Source organism: Gymnoscopelus microlampas (genome assembly GCF_963454915.1).
Source record: "Gymnoscopelus microlampas genome assembly, chromosome: 17".
Classification (NCBI taxonomy): Eukaryota; Metazoa; Chordata; class Actinopteri; order Myctophiformes; family Myctophidae; genus Gymnoscopelus; species Gymnoscopelus microlampas.
The window spans coordinates 29,323,859-29,339,535 of NC_139954.1; the positions used below are offsets into that span (position 1 = coordinate 29,323,859).

Genomic DNA, 15,677 nt, shown 5'->3' on the forward strand with positions numbered 1-15,677 from the left:
ATGATCTAGGCAGAATTAGACAAACACTTCTAGCTATAGAACATGCATTACGTACATTAGGTTTGGCATTACATTATATTATCACCCTTTATTATGATATTTTATCAGTAATAATTAATATAATAAGTGCATTGAATATTTACAAAGACTTCAAGTGATTCTTGTACAAAACCAAAGTCAACAACATGCAGGTGAATGTGAGGCTGTTAAGGCGAGTCAAAACAGACAATGTGTTAGGCACATAGCAGAGAAAACAGCATTCATCATCAGCATCCATTCATACAAGAGCAACAAATCATTACTGCACTTCTTTAAAAGGTTAAAGGCTAAATCTCTAACTGGCCGGTTACATAACAGACTAAACCATTTGGCTGGCAATCAACCCTAGAGTTAGGACACTGTTTCCTAGGGTTATTACAGCAAACGAGCATTAAAAAAAGATAAGAGAGTTGAGTGAGAGGTGCCAAAACTGCAGTTTTCACAAGTAGCAGTTAGACAGTAGTTGGGTGAGCTAGCAAAACGGGCACGGCAGGGCGTTGCGTGCTCGGTGCATGGTGACTGTCCGTCGGAGAGAGGGGCGGAGTCTACCTGCTGCTTACACCTCTCTTCCTGGTTATCGTCGACGGGCACGGTGGCTGCAGCAGCAGCCAGCTCCTCACTCACCCAGCTATGAAGCGTCTGGGGCAGCGGCAGGGCAGAATGACTCATGTTAACCACTTAAACCCTCTAGTCTTATAGAGAAACGGACTTGAGTTACAACTGCTCTCTGACCACTTTTTTCTATGGGTCCTATTTTCGCTGGTGCCTTACCAATTATCCCTAAACGTCTTTGCCATTTTGTACTATTTTTAAAAACATATTCAAACAGTTCAACTAGCCAATCTACATCATTTTAAAAATAGTAAAAAATGTCAAAGATGTTCAGGGATAATGGGTAAGGCACCGGCAAAAAATAGGGCCCTATATACCAAATCTCTTTGCAAAAAATAGCAGATCTACAATCTCAAAACAAGTTGCGTTACAACGCGCTTTGAGCTTGTAGAATTGCCGTTTTTGGCGAATGTCCCCCCCACAATATGGATGCTGGGGTTCAAGTGGTTAAACCTGGTCACACTACTGACCTTTCATACTGTTGACACACAGTGGTGGAAGTACCACTCAGATTCTTCCCTCTGATCAAAATATGCTTACAGTAGCAAACGTAAATTATTATGCATAATGGCCCATTTCACAATCATATTGGATTGTAATTAGTAATGCATTAATGTGCTCATCACTTTAATGTTACAGCTGGTAAAGGTGGGGCTGATTTAATTTACTTGCTGGGTAGATTAACCTAAATATCATCATGTATCATTTGATGTATGTTTTGTATTAATAATCAAAATCTGCAAAGTAACAGTAACTGTAATATTGTAGTAGTGGAATAAAAAGTACAATATTTGCCTCTGAGATGTGGTGCAGTAGAAAGAAGTATAAAAGCATCAAAAACGAAAAACTACGGTAAAAGTAACCCACCTGGCTAGGAGCAACCTCTCAAACAATCACGAGGACACAACCAAACACCTTTCAACTTTCCCCTGAAACACCGCCCCCCGGATCCCCACCCTCAAGTTTGAAAAGTAGGTGAATGACTTCATTTGGAAGGACAGTATTGGAAAAACAAACAGCCAGAGGAACGGCGGTAGAGAACAGATAGAAGATAATGGTCTGGTGGAGCCAAGGCCGTTCGCAAAGGAACAGGACTATTATCAAAGTTTACAACTGTCGCTGAATAAACACTACAGCCATGGGAACGAACCAGTGCTGATATAGAGTGTAGACAGACATACGTCTGCGTCTGCGCTCGGCTGCTTAGCCACTTGAACCCTAGCATCCCGTCCGTCCATCTGTCTGCCTGTCCAACCGATGGACAACCTGAAAACATGATACCACAGCCATGGCTGTCTGCCAAGCGGAGGCATCAAATATTTCTACGTCACAGATTATTGCATAACCCCAAGTAATGAGGTCTGTGTGCAGTTAGCTAACCTCATTTAAGAGAGCTATTATAATACAATGGCATAAAGACATGTGTTAGGCTCGCTTGCTGAGCATTAAATCATGTTTAATATTCATCTATAAGTCTGCTTTCCTGGCACCTCAGCTGACAAGAAGTGTACTACCTTGGTGACATCAGAGCTGACGGGAACTCTACCTTGGTGACAGGAAGTCTACCTTGATGATGTCAGAGGTGACAGGATGTGTACCTTGGTGGCATCAGAGGTGACAGGATGCCTACCTTCCTGACTTCAGAGCTCTTGGGTTCCGTGGTCCAGGTGATGATACGAGACACGGCCAGACGAGTCTCACTGGAGTTCACGAAGTCTGTGGGATCCATCTGACGCACCAGCGACTCAATGTACTTCAAAATGGCCACCTTCACCTACACACACACACACACACACACACACACACACACACACACACACACACAGTACTGTATATAGTACTATAGTTCACACTTTACTGCACAGTACTATAGTAATATTGTTCTGTACTATACATTGTACAGTATAGTAATATGGTGGTCTACCTTGAGATTGGGGGTTTGCGTCTGGTCTACAATGAACCTCATCAGGATGTTGAACTGCTGGTCGAAGGGGAACGACTCCCTGGAGAAGAAATAGGAAGTAGAATCGATCAGACAGGAAACAGGACCTGGCTAACTGAGAGTAGAAGTGGGGCGGCGCTTCCTGTCTCATCTCTCTGTGATGGAAGCAGCTAGAACGTGGATGGTTTTCCAGTGTTTACTCGTCTTGTGCAAGTTTTCTTTATATCTATTTTCATATGTATTGTACCTGGTGATGTCCAGAGCCTTCTGAACCTTGGCCTGCACAGAGCCCAGAAGGTCAGCGCCCATCTTCTTCAGTAGCTGGGTCAACAGGACAAAGAGCCAGTCCTGCAGGTCCTCTCTGTGCACTGTGACGAAGTCCACCAGTGTCTCCAGGAACATACTGAACACCTACAGTAGGAACACACAGGGTCAATGAACCTTCACGTTCTCCTGTCCAGCTGGCAGGAACAGCAACCTGGATGATCATCACACTCAGGTCATCAGATCAAACTAGTGCCTTATTTATACATGGTTGCACACCTGTGTCGTACACCAAAAGCTTGCTGATCTACAAGCTCACAACGTTGTGGGCTCGTATTATGTAATTATTACATGTACAAGTAAATACAACTAAAAAACGTACAAGAATGTCTATCTTGAGCAGTTTCACTGTTATTTCTATACCTACAGTCCAGACAGTAAAGGAAGTCTGGACCAAAATGACAGACCATATCGGACCAAATCATGTCTAACAATAACTAGGAAATTATGCAGATCTCAGGATACACATGGTGTGGCTACAATGTGGATCGGCCATGCTTAGATTGGAGTCCCAAAGATAGAAATCATATCAATGGGGGTCCGTGACATAATGCATAGCAAATTGGTTGAGAATCACTGGTCTAGACCTTCCAGAGTCAGGTAGTACTCTGTGAGTTGTTTCATGTTAAGTCATTTATAAGTCAAAAGTATTATATTTCGAACTGCTAAAAGATAGGAAAAAAAAAGTAATAATAATACAATAACATGAATACCTCTCCAACATACACATAAACTGAAATACAACTGAAAACAGTTCATGCTAGTCTTGTCTAGTCAGTAATGTTTAATAATGTAAAATACACACTTACTCGCTGCAGTTAAATCCACACCAAGTGAGACCATGCAACAACAAGAGATATACAGTTAGTTACAAACAGATAACAGCAGACAGTCATTTCATTACATAATAACATCATGCGTCTTATATTACCGTCAAACTCAAGCCGTACAGTAAATTGTATGAACCTCTTGGTTTAGAAAAGAATACACATCTGTCCTTATATCAGTTCAAGTCAGTACCTTGCTGTGTGGATCTGCAAACATCCTGGTGAAGATCTCACAAAGTCTCTTCAATTCCACTCGGCTGTAAGCGACAAAAACATACAAGACCAGAAGTCAGAGGGTCTGGCATCGACCTCAAATTGGGGTCCAGGGACCCTCAGGGTTCCTTGAAGGCCTTAACAGGTCTGTAACTCTGAAAACGTACAAATGGAACCAAAATGACCCATAAGGGTCTGTTTTGTACGCTCTCAGAGTAATGGGGGTCCTTGAAATTAAAATGTTTGAGAACCACTGCCCTCCCACCCAATCTACTATGAATCACCCCATTCAATGGAAAGAAATTACATCCAAATGTCTCCATTCTATGGAGTGGAATTGTACTCTTTCCATTGAATGAGGTGATTTATAGTACAGTACATCGGCTGGCCTTACAGTACCTAGCAGTGTTCCCAACCAACTCAATTGGTTGGGAAATCATTCACTTGCCGAACACAAAAAAATTATATCAACATGTACCTGCATTTAAAACGCTTTCTATTGTTCATTTGATGTGAATCCTGTTCATTGTGACTTTGCAGCTCTCCATCTGCCTTCTTTAGCAGACAATACAGACAGTGTAAAGCTTACCTGAGTATTCTTTGACTCTTGAGAAGATTCTGGAGACCCAGTAAACCCTCCTTCCTCTCAGACCAGTTGGAGCTGGCGCAGTGGTTGAGGACCTCGGCCACGTCCTCCGTCTGGCGGAGGTAGTGGGGGATGCCTCCGTTCCGGGAGCTGTACGACCTCTCTGAGCAGGCGCTGGACGCGTCACTGTTAGCGCCGTCGTCGTCCGAGTACATCCCCGGAGACTCATACCGCCGCCTCAAAGGCTTCCTCTGTGGACAGACAGGGACACAGGGACAATACTGTGAGGTTTAGGGCAGGTTAATGATGGAGCTGCGTTCCAGGCTGAGGCAGTGTGGCTGTCGAAACGTTGGTTTCTTTTTTGATTGGTTGATTGAATACTTTATTAACAGTTTGCAAAGACAAGCACAGGGAAGTACAGTTCAAAACAAGGTCTGTTAACTCCCTGAGTGCCAGGATTGCCAGAATTATTTCAGAATTGATTCTGAAAAGTGCCAGAGTTTTTTTCACAGAAAACAAAAAGTGCTTAGGAAGCGAGATACAGCCTTTTTCAGTTCTAAGTTAAACAAGGAGTGGATGGAGCTGCACATCTTCAGATGATGATATCTTGGGTTCTGAACATGTTTTTAAAAAAAAAAAAAAAAAAAAAAAACATTTTTTTTTCCCCCACTATTTTTTCAAAAACACGTCAAACACGTTAATGGCAAAAATGGGGATATTATCATTTACACGTTTCAGGTCTTGGGTGACGTTTCCGGCTCGCTATGTGAGCTTCAACAACATTTTAGGGACTTGGGTTAGTTTTGTCTGGGGTAGGACTGGGGTTGACTGTTGGCAGTAGGCCTCTGTGCACTGTATTTTTATTTTTTATTGTTGTTTCCTTTGTTGTTGTCTTTGTATTATCTTTTTTCTTTTTTGTCTTGTATTTTGTCTGTTTTGTCCATTCATATGTTGTGTATGTTATGTCTTGTCTTGTTATAATCGTCAGTAATGTAGTTATTGGTTTAAGAATGTCTTTGTAATGTCTATTGTATGTCTTGTAAAAAAAAATGTCTGCATCATCTGTTGAATAGAAATGTATATGTTTGTTTGTCCACAAAAGAAAAATAAAGTACAAATCATAAAAAAAAAAAAAACACGTTAATGGCACCCAGCGCCATAGCGGTAAAAACACGTGAAACACGTTAATGACACTCAGTGAGTTAAGAGGATTTAAAACCCATGAAAGCACTATGGCTTGTTTTTCATTGGGGTCCTTTCATCGAATTCTTTAGTGTTATCTGTCTCTCTCGTCCTTAATAAATGTTTTTGGCACGGAAGCAACGAGTGCAGCACACTTTTGGTAGCCCAATTAGTTTTCAAATAACTAATTGGGCTACCATAGAAAGTGTCCCAACAAAGCTCCTATTGCCATTCAGTAGTCATGCAATATGTGGACACTGTACTGTAGCTTTCTTTGTGCTATTCAATTTGAAAAGGCAATTTCCCAAATATAATTTTTCTGTTGATCAGAGATCATTAGTAAGCAAAGATCTTGATTAGAAATGCAATGAAATGGTTGGAACTTTAAAGGAAAACTGTGTCCCATTGCTCTGATGTGAGGAGATCAATAATATAGTGTGGCAAAAAACACCCTATGTCGTCGGTGTATTTCTGTACAAAATGTTGATGTCGCAAAACATTGATGTCACGCGTCATTTAACATCATTGAGTGTACGGAATGTACCGTATATTAGAACAATGGGATTTAGGTTGAAAATAGGTAACGTTTTCCCGTTAACAATAAAATCAACATTTCAATTTGATATAGACTAGGGTACGTTCACACATGATGCGCAACTGAAGCAATCGCCTCCCATTCGCTTCCATTCTATGCAAGCTAAGGGTGGAGCTTCTGGCTCCATAGCAAAATCACATCCCGTGCTGGCACGCAGAGTTCAACTTTGCAAGATAAAAACAAAGCATCAACATATACTCTGCATGTACGCGTGCGCCACCTACGCACACAACATATACAGTATATACAAAGTTATAACAAATTAGATAGGCTCAAATACGATTAAAAGCCATGGAGAATGAGTGAGTCTTAAGTAGGGATGTATGCATGTGTTGGCCACTCCCCTGCCATCATGCTGTGTGGCCGTACCCTTACAAAAAATATCAGCAAATCTGAATCATGACTTAAAACAATGAAGAACAACACACAAACACAATGGGTACATGATGCAAAAACTTAAACAACATTCAAGGTGAAACTAAAGAAGGTGGGAGGGATTTGATGAAGCTGCCAGTCAGAGGGATGAGGTTCTGTGACCACGATGTGAGAGCAAACTGGACTACTACCTTATTCCTGGAGTCTCCTAATAGCTGAGATGGTAACAGAAAACCCAGAGGAGAAGAGGAGAGAGGGATGGTGATTCAACACAGATCAAGTACACCACCATTTTGGGAGAACACATTCACTAGGCTGTCCGATCATGTTTCAAGGAGAGACTTTTCATTCCAAACAAACAGCTTATATTACTAATTAAATAAAGGGTGAGTTCGGAAATATGCTCTGAGAGTGCTGGAGTGCACCCCAGGTGCTCTCTGGTTGTTTGGAAATTCAGAGCACCTGAACAATGGAGGAGAAGTCATTACAAAATGTCACGGTTGCAGCTTGTCTTTTTAGACAGTATTCAATATGCATAACTGGTATAATAATCATGTTTATACATAGGATGAATTAATATTAATTTGAATTCATTTTCAAACATGAAAATGGCAACGTTAGATATATTTATCTAGTCTGCCCGTTCGTAAATTAACTGATATCAGAGCGCTCTATGATTTCAAAAGCAGAGTGCTCTGAATTCGGTGCAGATTCTCTGAGCGTACTTCGCACTCAAAATTGACTGCATGTTCATATCGCTTTTTCGACAAGCCAGTAGCCTACAGTATAACAGCTTCTAGTGACTCACCAGAGCATCGGCCACTGCAGCCTCCACCTCGGTACCGGTATTGAGAACCCGCATGGCGTTGACAGACGCCGAGATTCTAGCCTGATGGATCAAACCGTATCGATCTGCATGAGGGGGGGTAGGGAGAAGAGGGTGGACAGACACAAGGAGGTAAGTAGAGCTCAAAGACAATAACAAAGAGGACCGCAATAACTTACCTTAATAGAGACCAGAGGCTCTTCTCAGTGAACGAACAGCACAGGAACCATAGTGGCATTGTGACTGCTAGTATTTTCTTTTTTCTTTTATTTCTTTTTTTACTACATTTAGAGTAACAAATCTCAGATCTACAAGCTCTGTGGTGAGTCTTGTAGATTGGCTATTTTCACTACTCATCGTACAACGAGGTATACAGGGCTTAAGTGGCTAATAGAAACAAGAGGCTCTTCTCAGTGAACACATTTCAACACAATGACATATGAAGGGATAAAAGATGCTTGAGAAAAGAAAAGTACTGCAAATCTCCAAACATCAGAAGCAAAATGACTAGAAATCAACACCTAAAGGAAAGGATAAGAGGGAAAACTAACAGCTCCATCCAGGTAGTGAACCAATGATCCAGAGAGGAAAGAAACACGTTTCATTAACTTCACAAGCATTGGTGCATGCAAACGAAATGACTCACATACTCATGTAGGAAAAACAACACTCAACCACAAATAATTACTTGTAAATGTAAATATAGCAACAGCACAGATCACAGGCTGCCAGGTCATTTGTGATTTGATTCATCAAATTCCCAGCAGCAAACATCAACAACAACAACAAAATGAATCTGGTCTGAGATCAAACACACTGCAGACAATTCACAGTTCCAGTGAATTTCACTGAGAAATTTAAATCAATTATTAATGGGCCACTAACAAAAAACTAAATAACAAAAACACATTTACACCAGGATTGACGACTGAGCAGATGAGCACAAAATGTCTGTTAAAACATGCTAAACGAACAGCTAGGTGAAAGGATAAACTAGGGTTGCCAACTACCTGAAATTCAAAGAAAAGACACCCAGCTGGGCATCCCTTATTTCCAAGAAAAACGCCCCAGAAAAGGATAAATTCTCACTGTATATATGTACACTGTACAGCTTTTGTATATTATAGTAACCACTTGAACCCCAACATCCATATTCTGGAACAGAGATTTTTGGCAAAGAGATTGGGTCTAAACAGAAAAAAGCAGTCCAAAAACAGAGACAACTCAGATCCAGTTCACTAGTGAGTCTAGGGTTTAATTTAACAACCTGTATTATAGTATATGTATATAAGCTGTTTGAACTTGTAAGACGTGTGTCATTGATTGATTCCCCAAAATAAGGAGCAAAGAGTGTCGCTTATCAGTTCAATAAGGAACACGTCTTTTACTTTCCAAATAAGGGACAATTCCTTATTTCAAGGGACAGTAGGCAACCCTAGCTGTTGTTGCTAAGTGTTTATCCTATCTTTTTATCGGCTAAAAAAATGGCTAAATGAACAGCTAAACAAAGAATGACTAAAGCTAAAGACCTTAGAGCTGCATTTGATACCATTGACATATATTACAGATACTACAATATTGAATTGGCATTAAAGGAATTAACTGTGTTATGCTTGTTTAAATTAAACATTTCAGATCTATTTAAGTTTTTACACATTATAATATAATGAATCCTCCATGTGTGCAAACGTTTTACATGGCATTCCAATACTATTCACTGTTTCCTTTAAGGTAATATTATTAGGAAACACTCCACACTTTTGAATTGTTATGCATATTATTATATTCTCAATGAAGTCCATAGGTGCCAATGATTAAACCAATCAATAAACTGACCTTCAAGAATGTCTTATGGACATTCTTGACATGGCTGATCCGCAATTTTCTGCAACTAAACTCAGACAAAATAGAAGTTATTGTGCTTGACCCTAAATACCCTAGAAACACATTATCTAATGGTATACCTACTCTGGATGGCATTACCCTGGCCTATAACTCCATCATAAGGAATCTGGGAGGTAGCTTTCATCAATATAGGCCTTTCAACTCACACATGAAACAAATTTCAAGGACTGGCATTTTCATCTACAGTTATGGAACATTGCAAAAATCCTATCTCCAAAATGTGCAAATGTACACGATACTGGATTATTGCAATTGCTTATTATCAGCCTGACTTGATAAGTCTCTAAAGACTCCAGAATACTGCTGCATAGAGATACAATTTCTCCCATAACTATCTCTCTGTAAAATACTCCACCTCACCTACAAAGGCCTTGACGGTCAGCTACTATCATATATCATATCTTATCTTAAAGCATTCGTTCTTGTGCCTTGCACACATGCTAAAACAGTGTTCCCAGTATACAGGCTAATCTCTGGTTCCAAGAACCTCCAAAAAGTAGAATGGGAGGCAGAGCCCGTAATTCCATTCACCTGGTGTATCAAGCAAATCTAAACTAGTCTGATACATTTACTCTGTACAGCTAGAATGAAAACCAGCAGTAGACCAGATGAAAACCAGAAATAAAGTAGGTAAAAACCAGCAGTAGAGAATGTCCTCGGGTAATACCGGACAGGGACAGAAGATGGACTGTGTTCTGTACGGATGCATGCTGGTATGTACATACACACAACGGGGGGCAACGTAACAGGAGGACAAGAGAACAGTGGGACATGGGGGGGGGCATGGTGGATGGGGTTTTGTAGTGTCTGGTCATGCAGGTCACCTGTCTGGCCATGGGGGTCCGCTGTGGAGAGAGCACTGGTGGAACGGGAGTGGCGTCGAGAGGCTGTCGGACAGGAGGAGGAGGGGAAGAGGGGAGGAAGAGGAGGGGCAAGGGGAGAGGAGGAGGAGAGAGGAAGGTTGGGGTGACACCCCAGACCCTGGGGGTCAGTGAAGAGCTACTAGAGGTTAAACAACGACCTTGAAGATTCTTAAGAGAGGCCTTTTTCACACTGCTGAGCTAATCAGGGAAATCACTGTAACTCATAGATATTGTTTCATACCTGCTACTTGGATTGGACTTGATTTGGACATTTTATATGCAACGATTCTTAGAGCAGGTTCAGATTAGCTTGGACATCTTTTCTCGTCCCAGCTGCCTAATGGCTCGGGAGGTAGACCCATATTCATATTTATCCTTTCTCCCCAAATTACAAACAAGGACAACATTGAGGGAGGGGACAATAGTGTATGTCAGTGCATGGAGTGACTATACTGTACACTGGAACCAAACCAGAAAAATCTACAGTACAGACGCTACAAACATCACCAGCTGGTATTGACGGCACTGACTTGACATCGGCTGGTATGAAGCCTTGGGTAACAGACCACTAAACACAGTTCACCACGATGCTAACTACACTGACAGCACATCCATAAACACAGTGACAGGTTCCTTCTGTATAGATCTGACTAGTAATGATGTCACATCACAAGAACTGTTGCAGCGTGCGTTCACTGGATCTGACAGATTCTCTGTCCCTTCCAGGACCATCCACAACTTTTATGACGATATCACATGACAGCATTTCAATCTCATATGCAAGTACATTCACGGATATGTCAAAACATCAACTTGGAACAATGCAGCAGACGTATTGTCTCCGGACGTTAGTGCATGCAGAGAGACACACAAGGAGCAGAGGAGGATGCTGGTATATCTCTGTTGGTACAATAGGAACTTCCAAATGGAAACCAGTGTTCTCCAAGCTGTGTGGATGCTCAAATGCACACAACTTTAAATATTTTCTATTTTTCTTTTTGATTAATGTTTGGTTTTATTTCATTTTCTATTTCATTACTTAACTTTTTTTTGTTCCCTCTCTCTCTCTGATAACTCCCAAAGATAATGCTGCAATCTGGAACTTATTTTAATGAATAAAACGTCATTTTAATCATGTTATGGTAGAGTATTGTTAATACAATGTAACTAGTACATCTGTAGTGGTTGGAGGAGGTGCTCTCCCTACTCTTCCACTGAGACATTTTAGACCCCGGTGTGAGGTAGGACACCTACTGGTTGACAAGTAGTACTGCCTGAAGATCATAAGACTGGGCAGTAGATGTTTGGCTTACCACCAGGGAGACCCGGGCTCAAATCCCAGGCGTTAGAGCTGCAATTTACGTCTCTCTCCGCCGGGAGATCAAATTAAAATAACATTTAACCCATTCAATCCGGGAACGCATCTCTGTCATTTTAGATGACAGAGATGCTGTCATCTCTGTCATCAACATTTGTGCAAATCTTTCAATAAAAAAAAAAAGCGAACATTTGTAAAATTGTCAAATGTCTCAACAAATGTCTTGTTTTCTGAAAAACTATTGTTGCTGTATCAGTGGTGCTCAAACCTTTTCTTGTCAAGGACCCCCCTAAATTATATGTTTTTAGCCGCCGACCCCCATCAAAATGTTTAGTTACAGGGACCCCCCCAGAAGCAAAGATTTGAGTTACAAATGTTGGCTTTAAAATATATATATATTCCAAAAATATTTTCTTTTTTTTAACAGAAATCTTAAAATGACTGAATGCGTTCCCAGCTTGAATGGCTTAATTAAATTCTAAATAAAGGTTAACTGACTGACTGACTGACTGACTGGCATGTTGCTACTCACCCAGGGGAGTGAAGCCCCGGGCGGGGCTGGTGTCCCGGCTGCTCTCGCGACTGGTGTCGCGACTGCAGCCCTGACTCATGCTGGGACGCGGGATGCGACTCCGGCCGGCTAGCGAGCGGCATGGGGAGGAGGCAGCAGGGAGAAGAGATTTACCATACAGCCTGGCTGAGGAGGAGCGCATGTTAGAGAGATGGTGAAACACACAGCCTGGCTGTCAGGTGGAGCAACAACACGTTAAAAAGAGGAGGTTCATATCAAACACACAGCCCTGGATGTCAGGAGGAGCAACATGTTAAAAGAGAGGTCAAAACACACAAGCCGGGCTGTCAGGAGGATTTTAGAGGTAGTGGTAGGGTGGAAGACATTGAGGGGAGAGAGATAGGGGGGTGAGAAAGAAAGAAAGAAAGAAAGAAAGAAAGAAAGAAAGAAAGAAAGAAAGAAAGAAAGAAAGAAAGAAAGAAAGAAAGAAAAATAATGTTCTGTGTAGTGAGTCGTTCATACAAACAGGAAGTGATGTTTTGACAAGCTGCTGTGTGTTAATTCAACACAAGCATCAGAAAGAAATGAAAGGGTTGATCATTCATAAAACTTGAACAACGAACGCAATGTCAAAAACTAAATAAAGGCCAAAATGTAATTGAAAGTGCATTGATCTGATCCGATCTGCACTGTTATGTATCAACTGATCTGATCAGATTTTATTTGCACTGATAGCCAACTTGCTCTCATTTGATCAGACGTGATGTCTTACCTAGTCCCAGTCTATTGGGACTGGGCTCCCGGCTGCAGCCGTGACTGCGGGGGATCCTGCTGCGCTTCTCTCCCGGTGTGCTGCAGGCTGAGACACTCGCCCTGGACACCCGACCATAACCACTGCTCAGGACCTTACCAGGAGAAGTGGAACGACTGCCGGCTACACACACAAACAAACACAGACACATACACACATACAGAGGTTAGAATAATGTCTGCGATCACATATACACACACACAAACCTTTAACAACATGCTGGGAAGAGTCTCAAAGCTGAAGACCCTTATAAACACACCTGTGACATCACTGTATGTACTTTGTAACTTAGTAATAATGACACATTACTGGGTCAGCTCATCAAACTCACTGGATGTAAAGAGTATAATGAACTGTCACCAGGGAGACGAAGATCAACAGATGTCTCCATAGAAGGAGATATACAGAAAAACAGCTGAGAGGGTGAGACTGTGTAGGAGATACAGACAGTAGGAAAGCTGAGAGGGAGACAGTCTAGGAGAGACAGAGATGGTAAGAAAGCTGTGAGAGAGACAGTGTAGGAGAGACAGACGGTAGGAAAGCTGAGAGGGAGACAGTGTAAGAAAGACTGCCAGTAGGAAAGATGAAAGGGAGACAGTGAACATCTTAACTGCTACACCATTGGTTCCCAAACGTTTTCAGCTGAGACCAAACATTTGGTGTCTCCCCGGGACCCAAACTTACAAAAACATCAGTTATGAATTAACCACTATTTAACCACCATTTAATAGTGAAAGTAGCCAATCAAAGCCTGTCTTTTGACATAATAATGAAAAAAATTGATAGCTGATATTTATAAAAATGGATCCGTGACCAAAAATTGGGTCCCGGCACACTGTTTGGGAAACACTGTGCTACATCATTGATGGCTAACAATGGAGATTTGTCACAGGACGTGGAGACAGGATTTCAGCCTTGAATGACCAAACATAACGGACGTTACTTTGGGACACAGACAGGAGGGTGTTGGGTCGCGATCCAGGATCACGCTGTGCTGTTTGGGGAGGGGAGGGGGGGGGGATTGACAAAATGGCTGAACATGTGACAAGACATATTTAACTCCAACCAATCAGCTTCTCAGACTGTGGATGGGTCTGTAAAAAAAATAGAATAAAATAAAACAAAGGCACTTAAATGGAACATGCAAACTAAAAAGTACAGGAAATGAGGCGTGCAAATCTGTCCCGAGCCAAGAGGGCCTGGGCTAAGGAATGAAGCACTGTGATTGGATGAAGCTAGACCCTTACCACTGATGGTATTGGCTGATCTGGATCCTGGGAGATGGAAGGGAGTGTCAAGACAGGTCAAGACAAAATGTCACAGGAAGTGTTATGCTTGTTTATTTATTGTTTTCGTTTTCTATTTTTATCTAACATGCATTGGCCTGCAGAAAGATTCTGTGCGTTAGTAGTGGACCTAACACTCTCTCACACACACACACACACACACACACACACACACACACACACACACACACACACACACACACACACACACACACACACACACACACACACACACACACACACACACACACACACACACACACACACACACACACGCAGTCACGCACGCACACACACACGCACAGAAAAACACTGCCATGCATGTAGGAAGGGACACACACATACAAGAAACACATCACATACACACACATAGAAACTGATAATGCATTACACATTCAACATTCTGTAAGTATAGAATGTTGAATGTACTGTAGTGATATGTAGTGATGTGCAGTGACGTGTGTATATTATAAAACGTATGTGTATCATAAAACTGTCAAATCACACAATCTGATTGGTTGATAGGTGTGGTATAATAACCATGCCACCAAAGTGTAATGTGTTCAAACAGTTGTATACTATTGTGGCAAAGAAAAAAAAAACATTAGGCTCTTAACTGTAGGTCAAGGTGAAATAGTTCTTAACTATGGACCTATGAACCGTGTCAACCTTAAAAGGACGACACGCAGAGCTGCAAGAAGATGAGATTGATGAATTCGGAGGGAAACATGAAGCGAATAGTTATGGTCCGTATATCTGATATTTTTGAATAGCCAAAGTATAAAATAATAGTTATAGCTAAAATCTAAACTGACACAGATGCGTTCCCGGGTTGAATGGGTTAAAGAGGTAGAATCCGCACACCAACTGAAAGCAAAGTCATCTTCATTTGAATGAGGTTGACAAACCTTTAGCAGATTCTAAATGAAAACATTGCAAAGTAACCGTATTGCTTGTGCAAGCAGTCAGGGACTTCTTTCTTGTATAAATTATTCTTGTAATGATGTTATTAAAAACCTTAATTTGTTTTTCCTGTTGCCATATTTGGCAACCATTTTATAAAAGTAAAAACTCACTCCAGGACATGATATACAGTATATTGCGGGCCTGTTGCGAGTTATTGCTTGTGTATGTACTGTGGAACTGTAAACAGTTAGTATACTGTATCTATGCAAAAGGGATTCTAACTTGTATTCACTTTGTGTGTGAATGTATTGGTGCGTTCACTTACGCTGAGACTGGGAAACAACTTTGGCTCTGCTAGTGCTACGACCTCTACTGTCGACCATGGTGGAGTTGGAGCTTACAACACTGCCTGAACTCTGTTTCCTGGTACGAACACGACCTGGAGGAGAGGAGAGGAGAGGAGAGGAGAGGAGAGGAGAGGAGAGGAGAGGCAAATAAAGAGATAAACAAACATGTCCTATGCGTTGAATCCATCTGAACTCTGGACACACTGCAA

At 41.5% G+C, this 15,677-nt stretch overlaps 1 protein-coding gene across 3 annotated transcripts in view; it reads right to left on the minus strand.

Annotated features, from left to right (window-relative positions):
• Window positions 1-15,677, minus strand: part of clasp1a (cytoplasmic linker associated protein 1a) — an 82,551-nt gene that overhangs the window by 17,990 nt on the left and 48,884 nt on the right. Inside the window, exons 20-30 of one of the 3 annotated variants that reach the window (XM_084083936.1) lie at window positions 15,447-15,560; window positions 12,891-13,052; window positions 12,140-12,304; window positions 10,251-10,313; window positions 7,504-7,607; window positions 4,547-4,794; window positions 3,938-4,001; window positions 2,841-3,004; window positions 2,576-2,654; window positions 2,282-2,425; window positions 589-678 (exon numbers count right to left, since the gene is read on the minus strand). In XM_084083936.1, the coding sequence (XP_083940062.1) occupies window positions 589-678; window positions 2,282-2,425; window positions 2,576-2,654; window positions 2,841-3,004; window positions 3,938-4,001; window positions 4,547-4,794; window positions 7,504-7,607; window positions 10,251-10,313; window positions 12,140-12,304; window positions 12,891-13,052; window positions 15,447-15,560 (1,397 nt within the window). The remainder of the gene's footprint in view (window positions 1-588; window positions 679-2,281; window positions 2,426-2,575; window positions 2,655-2,840; window positions 3,005-3,937; window positions 4,002-4,546; window positions 4,795-7,503; window positions 7,608-10,250; window positions 10,314-12,139; window positions 12,305-12,890; window positions 13,053-15,446; window positions 15,561-15,677) is intronic. The other 2 variants (XM_084083937.1, XM_084083938.1) reach the window with 2 other exon arrangements.